This window comes from Balaenoptera musculus, chromosome 14, assembly GCF_009873245.2.
Source record: "Balaenoptera musculus isolate JJ_BM4_2016_0621 chromosome 14, mBalMus1.pri.v3, whole genome shotgun sequence".
In the NCBI taxonomy this organism is placed as follows: domain Eukaryota; kingdom Metazoa; phylum Chordata; class Mammalia; order Artiodactyla; family Balaenopteridae; genus Balaenoptera; species Balaenoptera musculus.
In genome coordinates, this window is record NC_045798.1 from 19,521,197 (window position 1) to 19,535,110 (window position 13,914).

The window sequence follows — 13,914 nt, forward strand, 5'->3', positions numbered from 1 at the left end:
TGACTCTGAAGATGGAGGAAGAGGACTGTGAGCTGATGAATGCAGGCAGCTTCTAGAAGCTTGAAAAGGCAAAGACTCAGATTCTCCCTGTGAAGACTCTGGGATAAACAGAGCCCGGCCGACACCTTGATCTTCGCCCAGTGAGACCCATTTCTGACTTCCAGCTGCCAGAATGCTAAGATAATAACGGTGTGTGGTTTTAAGTCACCAAGTTTGTCATAATTTGTTATAGCAGCTGTAGGAAACTTATACACTTGGCACCTGGCCAATGCTTTTGTATTGTCCAGCATGTTTACACCCTCTGACTCCTGATTTTCCCAGCAGCCTTGTGAACAGAAGAAATTCTCTATCCTCATTTTACAGATGATGAAAGAGGCTCCCCATGGGGCAGGACCTGGTGAAGGCAGGCCTAGAACCTGGGGCTCTCTGTCTCCGGTCTGGGACTGCTCTGGCCCCAAAGGAGGAACACAGCATGGGACCACAACTTAGTCTGGGGCCTCTGGGCCACCCGTGCTGGAAGCAGGCCCTGTTCAGGTTGGTTGTACCTCTGCCCCTTGATCTCTTGGGATCCGAGTCCCCTCAGCCCGCAGACGATTGGGGCGGGGGCTCCTCCTCAGGCGGTGGGGCCTGGGGCAGGTCTGATCGCTCATGCTCACCTGCCATCTGGTCTAAGATGGGGCTGGGACACCCCCTGGCCATCTTCAGGAGGGCTCAGCTGTTACAACATGTCTGTGGGCGGCCACTTGCCCCAGGGGGCATGTGAGCACATGAGTGTTTGTGTGTGTGTCCATTGGCGGATGGTTCCCCATTCCCTTAGGATGCAAGGTTTGGGGTGATCTCAGAGAAGATGGGAAATTTTCTGGTTTTATTTTCCAAACAGCTACCCCTTCTTTGAGCAGGTGAGTCGTGGCTGCTGGGACCACAGAAGGGAATAGTTACAACCTAGGGCCCTGGTTCCTAAAGGGTGGTCATGACCTGTTCGTTCACGCACTCCCCCTGCTCCAAACCTTCACTGGCTCCCTACTGCCTCGTGGATGAATGCCATTCTGAGACTTTAGCCCTGCCCTGGTGACTTCTCCCACCCTAATCATCAGCTCTTCCCTTTCGTCCACTTCATGCTCTAGCCCAGTTTAATTATAGCCCCTTGTCCGTGCGTGGCGTTCCCAGCCACCTGCCTTTATCCACACTGGTCCCTCCTCCTGGGATGCCCTTCCTAGGTCTCCTCTTGCTGGGACTCTGCTCATTCACAGCCACATCCTCTAGGGCGACTTCCTTGCCTCTTTCTCTCAGGGGATCTCTCTCTGTCCTGGGCTTCCCTGAGCCCTTGGCCTCTCTCCTGCCACAGACCCATTTCTGTTTTGTAAAAAAATAATTTACATACGTGTGCTTCTCCTTGGAAGTCTGCGAGCTTCTTGAGGGCTGGGCTGTGTCTGATTACCTCTGAAATCTGCTCAGCACAGGGCCTGGTGCTCTACAGGTGTTCATTAAGCATTTGATGGATGAATGAATGAATGGTGCAGGAATGAATGAATGCAAAGGACTACTGTCCCACTGGATTCCTCAGGTCTGCCAGAGGGCCCGGTACCCTGGGTGAGCCTCTTGAATTCACCCTGCCTCACTTTCCCCATCTGGGAAATGGGGCCACGACTCCTGCTCTGGCCATTCCATTGGGGTATCACAAGGCCACAGATCTCACAATGTTAGAGCCATAGGGAACCCAGAGGGCTTCCCACCCACCCCTGCGAATGGGGAAACAGAGGCCTGCCGAAGGAAAGGGCCTGACCAGGGCCAGACAGTGGGTGCCAGGACTTGCTCCCTGCCTCAGGCCTGACCCTCCATGCATCCCTTAAACGCAGCCCAGCTCCCACTCTGCACTCTGAGCCTCGGAAAACCTGAGTCACAGCTGGAACCAAGTGCGGGGAATTTTCCTCCTCATTTTCAGGGACCTCGGAACCTCCCTGACCTCATCCCCTTCAGAAGGGGAGGCAGGATCCCAGCTCTCTGGGCCATGGGCGCTCCACAGCACGGCCCTGTCTGTGTGTCTGTCGTCCTCAGACTGCCCTGGGGACAGGCGGTCAGGGAGGAAGTGCCCCATCTGGTGTCCCCGGGGCGTGGAGGGGACGCCCACGGGCGTGAGCAAGGGGGGACTGTGTGTGGCCGAGCTTGGCCCCGCCCCTGCCCCTGTCCCCACCCCAAACCCACTTAATGAAATCAAGCTGGCCCCGCCGAGGGGAGGGAGGGAGGCGGGAGGAGGCGGGAGGGAAGGGGCGGGCGGGCGGCAGCCAGAGCTGCGGCCACAGGGCACTGCCACGGACTTGCTCGGCTCCACCTGGCGGGACACCCTGTGTGAGGAGGCACTGGTGAGTCCTGGGGGCCCCTCCTCTCTCCAGGGAGCCTGGTGTGTCTTGGAGTTTAGGGGGCCAGTGTGAGTGCTTGGGGGGCTTCTCTAAGTATGTGTGAGCTTTGAGGCTGTGTTCGATGCTGCCTACTTGTGCGTGATCTGCGCTAAGGGGGCGGGTGGCGGGATGTGTGTGCACCCTGGACGCCGCCCGAGTGCCGTGCTGGGTTGGCCGGAGTGTGGGTTGTGTGGGTGGCGGGATGTGTGTGCACCCTGGACGCCGCCCGAGTGCCGTGCTGGGTTGGCCGGAGTGTGGGTTGTGTGGGTGGCGGGATGTGTGTGCACCCTGGACGCCGCCCGAGTGCCGTGCTGGGTTGGCCGGAGTGTGGGTTGTGTGCAGTTGTGTGTGGGCAGTTGGGGTCTTGCTGCAGGGGATGTGTTGTTCTTGGAGAGTGGGCACCAGGGTAGGTGCTCCCAGGGTCTGCGGGCGGGTGCTATGGATGGGGGTGGTCCCGTCCGTGAGGATACACGGGGGGGCGGTCAGGGGGTGCACATGTGCACACGTTGTCAGAGAACCAGCCCGTTGTGTGTCCACGTGTGTTCTCTGTGTATCTGTGCTGGTGGGCAATCTGGGGTGTCGAGATGTTATGCGTCTGTGTCTTTGTGCCTGTGTTGTGTCTGTGTATTGTGTGCCCGTGCTGCTGCTGCTCTGCGTGTGTGTGTGTGCGCGTGTGCGTGCGTGTGTGTGCATGTGTGTGCGTGTGTGTGTGTGGATTTTGAGCCTTCAGGACCCCCGTCCCTCCCCAGGTCTCCCATCCAAGGGGCCCAGGTCCCTGTCCTCGGCTGCCCTGGAGCAGGGGTGCAGAGCTTCAGCCAGAACCCCTCTCCACAAGGCCACTAATTGAAGCCAGATTTTTGTGGGCCACCCCTCCCCGCCGGCCACCAGTCTCTGAATGGGGGTGGGGCAGCCACTCTGGCCCATCAGTCTCAGGTTCTGGGGAACTTGGCCTTAGGGATGGATTTGCCTCATCTGCCTATTCCTGACCTCAAGTGGGGATATCACATTTGAAAACAATAAACTCTGAGTGAGCTGGGCTCTGAAGAGAGTCCCTGCTCCCAGCCAGGAGTCCTGGATAGTCACGTGGTGCCACTAATTGCCATCTACACTGTGCCAGCCACTGCTATTTCTTGTCCTAACAATAGTCCAGGAAGGTGGCCTTATCCCCATTGTACAGATGTGGAAACCGAGGCTCAGAGAGGTGATCTGCCTGGCCTCAAGACACACGGCTGGGAAATGACCTCCTCCCAGGTATTCGGAGCCACCTCTCCAGTCAGGCTCTGCCCTGACTGGCTGTGCGACCCTGGGCAGGCCTTTCCCAGTGTTGGGCCTGGGTTTCCTCTTGGGTTAAACAAGAGGGGATGGCCTGACCCCACCTCTTAATGGCCTGTGAGTTTCCACATCCTGGAAAAAATGAGGACGCAGGGAGGAGTTGGGGGCAGCTGATGGGCAGAACGATCATTTCAGAGCAGCCCAGGCCAGGGTACCCATTCTACAGATAGAAGACTGAGGCCCAGAAGGGTCAGGGGGCTCGTCGAGCAGGGTCACACAGCCATCTCCTGTGAGGCCTGGCCGGCTCCCCGCACTTCGCCTGCACCTTTCCCCCGGAGCCCTGAGGGGAGGGTTGTGGTGGGTGTGAGGGACTCTGAGAGTCGGGGTCTCAGCCTTTAAGATCCAGAGGTAGTTTGTGTGGCCTCTTTCCTTATCCTCTGCCCCTGCCCCCAAGGATCCAGGGGAAAGGAGGACTTTTCTCTGTCCGACTCACTGCCGCACATTCGTGTGTGAGCGTGTGTGTGTGTGTGTGTGTGCGTGTGTGTGTGTGCGCACGTGTCTGGTCCTGGATTCCTCACTGGCCACTCAACAAGATTTCCCTCAACGAGGTAAAAAAGTTGCTCTTTCCTGGAGAATGGTGGGAGACAATGAGCAAATTTACACATCAGGTGAGGATAATCATCATTTGTGACTTGGGGTGGGAAAATGTTGGCTGGTCCTGCATCTCTGCTGGGGTAGAAATTTGGCTGCTTCTGAATTTCACCTTCCCTCGGGGAGCAGCTGCTCTGCACCAGGCACTTTCTGAACGTGATCTCATCCGGTCCTAACAGCTCAGTGAGGCAGGCCCTGTGCTCACCTCCTCACCCTGCCCCCAGTTTACAAATGGGGAAAGTGAGGCCCAGAGGGGCCGGGCAGCCAAGTTAGACCCAGATGGAGCTAGGATTCTAATCCTGGCCTAACCGGCCTTATCACTCTGCTGCCTGCGGAGCTTCAGTACAGAAACTTCACAGCCATCCCCCCAGGAAAGGCCCCTGGTCTTCAGGCCCCACTGGTCAGAGTTGCCGTCTATGGTGAGAAGTTTCAGCTGCCGCCATGAAAGGTCTCTCCCGGGCTTGACACAAGGCGGAAGGCAGGGAGGTGACTGGCAAGAGACAAAAACCCCCAAGATCAAAGCTGTTTGTAGGAACATTTGCTAACAAGTGTCAGAGAGTGGAGGGCCCAGGAAGGCTCCTAAACTTTGTGGAACATCTCAGATCCTGGTTCCAGCTGACAAGTGATGTCAACCAGTGATGGAGCCCATTCCTGGGCCAGCCTTAGGCACATGAGAGAGAGTGTGCTGGGTGTGTGTGTGAATTCTCAGAGTCACAAAGAAGAAGGTTCAAATCCCAGCTCTGACACTTAGCATCTGTGTGTCCTTGGGCAGGTGCCTGTCTGTCTCTGAACCTCTGTTTCCCCATCTGAAAAATGGAGACAATGTTAGTGCCCAGGGCTTCTTTGGAATTGCACCCACAAAAGGGGCTCAGATGAGTAACCCGTGATAAAAGTACACGGTGACCAACTCATTTAAAATGAACCCCTGGGTGAGTGTTGCCTCATTTGATGTCCTGGGAATTATCTTTTGTGTTTTGCCATCTGAGCCACTTTGTCCAAATTCATGTCACATCAGGAGGCCCCAGGTCACTTGGAACAAGCCACTCAGTGGCCCCGTGTCATTCCTATAACATCTTCTGAATCCCCAAGTCAGCGTGAGTTGGTACTATCACCCACTTTACGGAGCTGGGCCTGAGGCCTGGGCAGTCAAGGGGACCTGCCGTCAAGATGTTGGGCACCTGACTTCCTGCTCCAGCCCAGGAACTCACTGTGTGGCCTGGGGCCTGCGCCTTGCCTTCTCTGGGCCTCTGTCTCCCCATTTCCATCCCCTGGAGAGGGCACCTCAGTCAGGGGATCGTGAGGCTTTTCCATCTTGGCACTTGTAGCCCCATCCAGAGTCCTGGGCCCTCTTCTGGGTCGGGCAGAGGCTCTCAAGGGGTAGCCTGGGGGGCGCAGGAAGGGGTTCCTGGGTTTGTCTGAGAGGCCAGGCTGACTCACACTGGCTGGGAGATGTACTGCTTTAGAAGCCGGACTCCGCCGTAAAGCTGGGCCATAAGGAATTTATTAGTCAGCCGGGCTGTCTGGGCCGGGGAGGGTCTGGGGGGTTCACGTCGGGAGCAACCTTCCAGCGGGGGGAGGGAGGTGCGGGGTTCATCTGGATCCCATTTGGTGGCGGCCATAAGACTTAGGCTCCAGCTTTGTTCCAGGCACGAGGGTTCCCTCTGGGCCTCCAGGCCCTGCTTTGAGCCTTGAGGTGGGGGTTAGCCATGGGGCACATGCTCACACCGGCCTCTGCTGAGCTCAGAATCTGGATGCTTCAAAACCTATGAATCTTCCAGAGACGGGACCGCAGAGGAGCTGGGAGCAGCGAGGATGGCTTCCCAGAGGAGGGGGTCAGCTCTCTCAGTTACTCACTGAGCCCTACCATCCTCTCTCCCTCCGTGCCTGCATCCAAACCCCAGCTCTTCCTTAGCAAGTCACTTAATCCCTCTGAGCCTCAGTTTCCTCACCTGGAAAATGGGGAGAATGTAGTACCTGCCCTATTGGGCAGTTCTCAGGATTCAATGAGAAATTCCATGTAAGAAATGTAAAATAGTGCCTGGCACATGGCAAGCAATGAAAGGGTAAGTTCTTATTCATTCAGCCAACTCCATCAAGATGTGTTTATTGAGCACTTGCTGTATACCAGGTATGATGCAAAACCCTGAGGGTGCCGAGATAAATAAGATTTAGCCCTTGCCCTCCGGAAGCTCAGAGTGAAGTCGGGGGAACCAGTGTGAACCCCGGGATGGGGTCCATTGTATGGTGGGGAGGCTCAGGCCCGGGGAAGGGAGGCGACTTGCTGGAATAGGTTCTGTGTCTGCCACACCTCCTCAGGGTCCCCTGAGCCTGGGGTCCCAGCCTGACGTCTCTCCCGCCTCGCTTCCCCACAGGTTCCAGGCAACATGGTTTCCGCGGCAGCCCCCAGCCTCACTGTGTCTCTCCTGCTGCTCCTGCGGGTCCTGCCCGCGGCGTCCTACTCCGTGTCCCTGCAGGCCACCTTCCTGGAGGACACAGGGGGCAGCGGGGAGGCCGAGGGCGCGTCGGCCTCCTCCCCGAGCTTCCCGCCGCCCCGGACCCCAGCCCTCAGCCTCACGTCGGTGGGGCCCCAGCTTACGCCCCTGGCGGGCCCCAAGCCCCCCACCAACTTCCTGGACGGCATCGTGGATTTCTTCCGCCAGTACGTGATGCTTATCGCCGTGGTGGGCTCGCTGGTGTTCCTGCTGATGTTCATCATCTGTGCCGCTCTTATCACCCGCCAGAAGCACAAGGCCTCTGCCTACTACCCCTCATCTTTCCCTAAGAAGAAGTACGTGGACCAGAGTGACCGGGCCGGGGGCCCCCGGGCCTTCAGCGAGGTCCCCGACCGGGCCCCTGACGGCCGGCCCGAGGAGGCCCTGGATTCCTCCCAGCAGCTCCAGGCTGACATCCTCGCCGCCACCCAGAACCTCAAGTCTCCCGCCAGGGCCGCCCCGGGCATGGGAGACGGAGCCAGGATGATGGAGGGCAAGTTGGAGGAAGAGGAGGAAGGCAGCCAGGAGGCAGACGAGGAAGCCCAGGGACATGGGGTCCCGGCAGAGAAACCAGAGGTGCCGCCAGAGGAGCCCTGCTCAGCGCAGGCGGATGGGGCTCTGGCAGCCGCTGAAGGTCAAGGGGAGCCAGAAGCAGCTCCCTCATTAGCCCTCGAAGCTGGGGGCCCAGCTGGTTCCCTCGAAAACCCCTGTGCTTGCGGCAGTGTCCCCCCCAGCATCTAACAGGCCTCTAGGGCTGCCGGCCCTGATTGTCGGACCCCTGGTGGTCACCTCTTTGGGCACAGAAAGGTCCTCGGCCCTGACCGTGCTCTGACACCCCCTACTCGGCCACTCCCCGCTGCAAATCCCGGCATGTCTGATCCTACTACAGCAGGCAGAGATGCTGGTCTCTGTTGCACCCTCAGGAATCTCATCGACTTCGAGAACATTTGTCCCTGCAGCCCCAAGGGCTACATCCCAAAGTACAGCTCCTCTGGGGAGATGGAGCTGAGGATGTGTCCCCGTCACAGGCACGTCCGCTGGGAAACATATGTCTCAGGTCCCTTGTGACAATGCAAACATCGCTGCTTTCCATTGAGGTAGGAAAGAGAAACAGAATAACTAGGAGTTTTGGAAGAGTTTGAACAGATGGGAGATGCAGAGGGGCCTGGGGTTGAAGCAGGTAGAGGTACCGCAGAAGATCAGTCAGGAAGCTTCCGTGAGGGGTCCTGCACCGATCACGACAGGTTCCTAAGTGAGCATTTCCCAAACTGGGTTCCCTGGAAGAAAGATTTTGAGGTCCAGTGAATGAATTGAGGAAACATTGCTTCTCTGCTCTGCGTACCCCTCTTGGAGCCCCCCAAGGCTCTGAAAAGTCCCGCAGTAAAGGTGCCCATGGAATCTGATTTCGCTTAGCCTTTCCCAAAAAGCTTTTGGCCGCGGAGTACTTTTGTTTTTGTTTTACAGCTACAGAGTAAAATCCTGAAGAGAACACTCTGGAAGTTACAGCTCCAGATGTTCTCCAGGGCGCCCCCTCCCCAGTTCCTGGTTGGTCCAGGGTGAAGGCTGTGGAGGTGGAGGCTCAGCCTCTCAGGGGCTGCCTCTCATCCTGCTACTGCTGCGGGCATGGGGCAAATGAATTGAACTTTCTTGCCAGGGCCCCAGGGCAACCTAGAAGTGGTGGGGGGCAGGGCTGTGTGTGAGGGGACCCCACTCTGGGGGAATCTGAGGGGATCAGGGAGGGTTTCCAACAGGCTGGAGCAGGGGGGCCCTGACCCCCTGCCCTTCACACACACACACACACACACACACACACACGCACGCATATCTGGCAGCCTGTGCCCATAGCATTCTTTAGTCTTCGACAAGGGAGCCTGAGCTCCGTCCTGATTTGGGGAGGCTCTGGGGGGGGTTCCTCTTCCCCATCCCTCCGTCCGCCCTCCCCCCAACCTCTGCACAACTCTCCAGGTGCTGGGATATAACAAACTAGCACAATAAACCTTTATTCTGGCCTGAGCGTCACTGGTTTTCTTGGGGCGGTAGCGGGGGAGGAATGAATCTGCTGGGAGGTGGGGAGCATCTCCCCTGGGCTGTTCCATGGGGGTGGGGCAACTTTCTGGGGCCAGGGGCTGAATGGGCAGATTGGTGTGGGAAACGGAGGGAGGGATGTATGCCCTATGGGAACAGGGGCCGGAGCTTGTGCCCCATCAGCCCTGGGCTTGTGGCCACAGAGGCAGGTTCCACACGTGCCTCTGCTACTTACTGTGTCTGCAGGAGAACCACCACCTCTCCGTTTCCCCCACGGGGCAGTGGAGGGGCTTGTGGCTGAGGTTTCAGTTTCCCCTGACCCTGCAGAGTGGCTAAGGACTGGCCCGGGTCTTAGGGACAATGCCACACTCGCTGCACCCTTGGCCAGTGGTGCGTGGGGCTGGAGGCAGCCCTGGCCTGTGTCTCCTCGCCCACCAGCCTCCTCCTTGCCTTTGATGGCCATCCCTGCGGCCACTGCTCCCCCTCCGTGCTGGAGCTGCCAGCTGGAATCCAGATGCGGCTGGGCTGCGAGCACGTGCTGGATCCCTGGGGTGATGGGGGCAGGGAGGCCATCCTCCTGCAGCCCCTCTCCTCCTCCGACCCCACATCCATCCGGAGGGGGCCGGGGTTTGGGTTTCATAACACACAATGGCCACTGTCTTGCTCAGTAGGGAAGGGCCCTCCCTCTCTCAGCCCAGACAGGCTCCCGCCCAAGAATGTAGGGAGAATCTAAATACAGATACCGAATACCCGGATGCTGTGTGGCTGGGACCAAGTCACTCAACCTCTCTGGGTGGGACAAGCTCTCTCCTTCTTCCTGAACTCCTGCGGGGGTCCTAAGCACTGGGGTGTGGCTGGGAAGTGCACGAAGCTTCCTCATGACAGGCAAAACCCAGGTAAGACAGAAGCGGACACTGGCGATCCCTGGGGAGCAGGCAGGGCGGCATCTCCCAATCAGCAGCTTCCTGGTCAGTGGCTCCCCACTGGTGCCCAGTGGGCCCTCCAGAGAACGTGGAGTGTGTGGCCTTAGCCACAGCCTGTGTCCCCAGGGACTGCTGGGGGGGATAAAGGAGGTGGTCTGAGCCCCAGTGCAGGAGTCAACCTCTCCCTCACCTCTGAGCTTTTACAGCTACTATTCCCTCTGCCTAAGACACCCTTCCACCCGCCTCCTTGCCTTGCTAACTCTCATCTTCTAGCTTCTGGCTTAGATGTCCCCTCCTCCTGGGAGTCTTCCTGGACACCCCGCACCCAGCCTCTCTTCCACAGTCCCCTGGGCTCAAGGATGATAAAAATTGCTTACAATTAAGGGGCATCTGTTATGTGCCAGGCACTGCTCTAAGCAGGGGACATCATTAACTCATGGCAACCCTACGAGGTGGGCAGTGTTATTATCCCCATGTCACAGATGGGGAAACTGAGGTCCAGAGAGGGGAAGTCAGTTGCCCAGGTCACACAGCCAAGATTCCAGCCCTGCAGTCTGATTCTGGAGTCTGAGTTCTCCGCTGGGCTCTACTGCTTTTCTGATGAATGAACGAGTGACTGAATGAAGTAAGCGCTTGGGGAGGGAACAGCAGGGCCCCACTACCACTGAGGCTTAGCGCCCCTCCACTCTGCTCCCGCCTCTGTGATGGAGGTACCCAGGAGGGGCCTTTTATGCGCACACATCTGGCTGGCACCAAGCGGGGAGTGAGCCGCGGAGGGAGACCGTGGTGGGAGCGTGTGTGGCTAGGGCCAAGCGGGGGGGGAAAGAACGGGGCTTAAGCGTGTGGGTGAGGGGTTCCAGTGTTCCCAGGGATCCGGGAGGCTGCCAGGGCACGACCAGGCCCCCACTGTCCCAGGGCTTGTAAAACCACACGGCGGCCCCCAGCCTGGGAGTCTGTCCTGGGGCCAGGCCCGCTGCCGCCGTTGAGGGGGAGAGGGAGGGAGAGCAAAACCACCCCGAGACATGAACCCTAGCTCGTGTTGGAACGGGGCTTCTGGTGACGTGTGGTAGGGTTGGGGGTTGCTGAAGAGCCCTCTTTCCCATGTCCTGCCCTGCTCTGATCGCTTGACAGGCTGGGCATAATCTGGCTGAGGTCATGTCCGGGGTGTGGGCAGGAGGGGCAGAACACACACTTCCCAGGCCGTCGTGTGCTGAGCACATCATCCTTAACCTTCTGGGGTGCTCAGAGTGGTTTGGGCTCTGGGGTGAGACCAGTTGGGTCAATGCCAGCTCCACGCTTTTCTGGCTGTGTGACCTTGGGTGAATCACCTCACCTCTCTGGGCCTCTGTTTCCGTGTGTGTAAAGAGAGGATGATCCTACCCCACCTGGCAGGGCTCTCCACCTGCACAGTGGGATTACCTGGGAGCTTTTAAAAATCCTGACTCCTGGACCCCACCTGGACCGATGAAATCATTATGTCTGAGGGTGCGGCCAGGCAGCTGTCACAGCCAAGATTCACAGTCCACGAGGAGAGGGACCTGGGGGTCTGTCCACCACTGTCTCCCTAGCACTCAGCACGGTGCCTGGCACATAGCAAGTGCTCCGTGTGTGTGTGCATGTGTTTAAGGCTGAAGGAAGGCATCGTGCCCGCACATCCATAACCACATTTAACCCTCCCCACACTCTTTACAGAGAGAGGAGCAATATCATTACCCCCATTTTACAGATGAGAAAACTGAGGCTCAGAGGGGTGTAGTGACTTGCCTGAGGTCACACAGCCGGGCATAGCTGGGATTCGGACCCAGGTCTGTCTGGCTTCTCAGCCTGGACTCTTCAGCGCTGAGGCTCCTGCCTCATTTTAGAACTTTGTGGTCCAAAAGTAGAGCCCCTCCGCTGATGGTAGGGTGGGCACGTGCGTTTTGTATCCATTGCATTTCATCTTGGGTCCCCCTTCTTTGTTCCAACCCCACCCTGCCTCCTGGGGTGATGACGGTGACTGCCCAGTGGCTGTCTCTGTTTTCATTCATAGACACTTGGAATCATCCAGTTTTCCTTCATTGGGATTAATTAAAACTCTGGATTCCAAGGTGGCCCAGGAGCGAGTAGCAGGGTCCTAGATCTTTTGTTTTCCAACCGTAATTCTTTAATGAGCACCTACTCTGTGCCAGGTATTGGGGAGAAACTGTTAACAAAACAGATCTGAGGCTATGTTCTAGTGGAGGAGATGAAACTTCATGAAAGAATCATCCAGATGCAACCACAATGATTAATAACAGGAATAGCCGCCATTTAAAAATGGACAGTTATTCACTTCTGGCGCTTTACCCATATTACTTTTCACAGCTTTACCGAGGTATAATTGACACACAATAAAATGCACATATTCAAGTGTACAGTTTGATAATTTTGACATATGTGTATAAAGCCATCACCACAATTAAGATAATGGACATATCCGTCACCCTTTGTAATCTCTCCTTACTGTTCCTCTCCATCTCCCACCCCAGTCCCCAGGCAACTATTGATCTGCTTCCTGTCACTATGAATCATTTTTATTTTCTGGAGTTTTGTATAAATGAACCATAGAGTGCAGTGTGTACTCTTTTTTTTTTTTTTTGGTCTGGCTTCTTTAACTCAGCATAAATATTTTGAGATTCATTCATGTTGTTGTATCTATCAATATTTCCCTCTTTTTTATTGCTGAGTAGTATTCCCTTGTATGAATGTATGAAAACTTATCTGTTCACCAGTTGATGTATGTTTGGGTGGTTTCCAGCTTTTGGCTATTACAAATAAAGCTATGAACTACTGATATTATTTTACCTCTTCCTCCCAACCTTCTTAATGAGATGATTGTTAGTTCTCCCCATTTTACAGATGAAAAAAATGGAGACTCAGAGAGGTCAAGTAATTTATCCAAGGTCACACAGCCAGTAGTTGGAGCATGGAATCTTTTAAAGAGTGAGAATGTTTGAGCTACGTGACTTTAGGGAACGTCTAAAGTTCAGAGAGCCTCAGGCCAGCCCCTCATTTTATACTTGGGCATCTGAGGCTGGGTCTCGTCCAGAGCTGGGTGAGAATTTGGGGCTCAAGTGGGCAGTCTTGTGCTGTGTCTGGCTCTGCTCTGCTTTATCCTGGCTCTTCATCTGGTTTGGGGGAAGGATCTGTCTGGAGTGGGATAGGGATTTGACATTTTTTCAGGAGGTTTTAATTTCAGGATTCCTCCGGCTGCTCAGAAATAGCAGGAAGGATTTGGTGCTGGCTCCAGGGTCCGGGAGGTTCCCCCGCAGCTGCTCCCCCTCCCCAGGCGGGTGGCAGGGTTTATGGCGGCAGCTGCAAAGTATAAAATAGTCCTGCTCGTAAATCTGCTCTTGCCAGGGTCCCTGATGCTAGAGGCCTCTGCGATGCTCAGCATGGAGTCCCACCAGCCGCTGGGGACCTGCAGGGACACTGAGGGTGCCCTGGCAGGCCAGAGGGTCCAGGTTTAGGGTGTCTACCTGCAGCCTCTCCCTTAGGGTTTGGGGAGCCCGACTCAGCTGGAGGGGCTGGAGAGGGGAAAAGACTGGGGTTGCACACGGGGGATTGGGGACAGTGACGGAAGGGAGAGGTAGTGGACATGGAAATAAGGAACCAGGAGACCCAATTAAGAGCCCTCCTAGCTGTGTGACTTGGGCATGTCACATTTTTGAACTATGGGTTCCTCACTTGTAAAGCTGGGGCCACAGCCCTTGCCCTGTCTCTCCACAATACTGTTAGGTTAATAGATGTGAATGCACTTTACAAGGTGCAGGGCAGGGTAGCCTGGTGGTTAGGGGTTCAGATGACCCGGGATGGAATCTCAACTCTGCCACCTCCCAGCTGTGTGACCTTGGGCAAGTCATTTAACCTCTCTGGGCCTGAGTTTCCTCATCTGTGAAACGGGACCTTGGAAGGTTGGTGGGAGTTGAGTTCATTCCCTTAAAGGGCTTAGAACAGGCCCCCACGAGTGCTCAATGAATGTGAGCTTTTGTTAGCTGTAAACTGTGAAGTGCGGTGCCCCACAAAGAGCAAACAGGGAAACTTCTGTGTCTAAAGGTCTGGCTGTTCTGCAAGTTACCTCTTCTCTCCAGGTCTAGGTTTAGAAGCTTCAGAATCATAAGATCAGTGATTCTAGGT

The 13,914-nt window shown here is 56.3% G+C and overlaps 1 protein-coding gene across 1 annotated transcript; it reads left to right on the forward strand.

The window, feature by feature from the left end:
• Positions 1-2,268: 2,268 nt before the first annotated feature.
• Positions 2,269-8,823, forward strand: TMEM119 (transmembrane protein 119). Its single transcript, XM_036874116.1, has 2 exons — positions 2,269-2,360; positions 6,692-8,823. Exon 2 carries the CDS (start codon positions 6,704-6,706, stop codon positions 7,550-7,552), a length of 849 nt encoding a protein of 282 aa, XP_036730011.1. The 5' UTR covers positions 2,269-2,360; positions 6,692-6,703; the 3' UTR covers positions 7,553-8,823.
• The last annotated feature ends 5,091 nt before the right edge of the window (positions 8,824-13,914 follow it).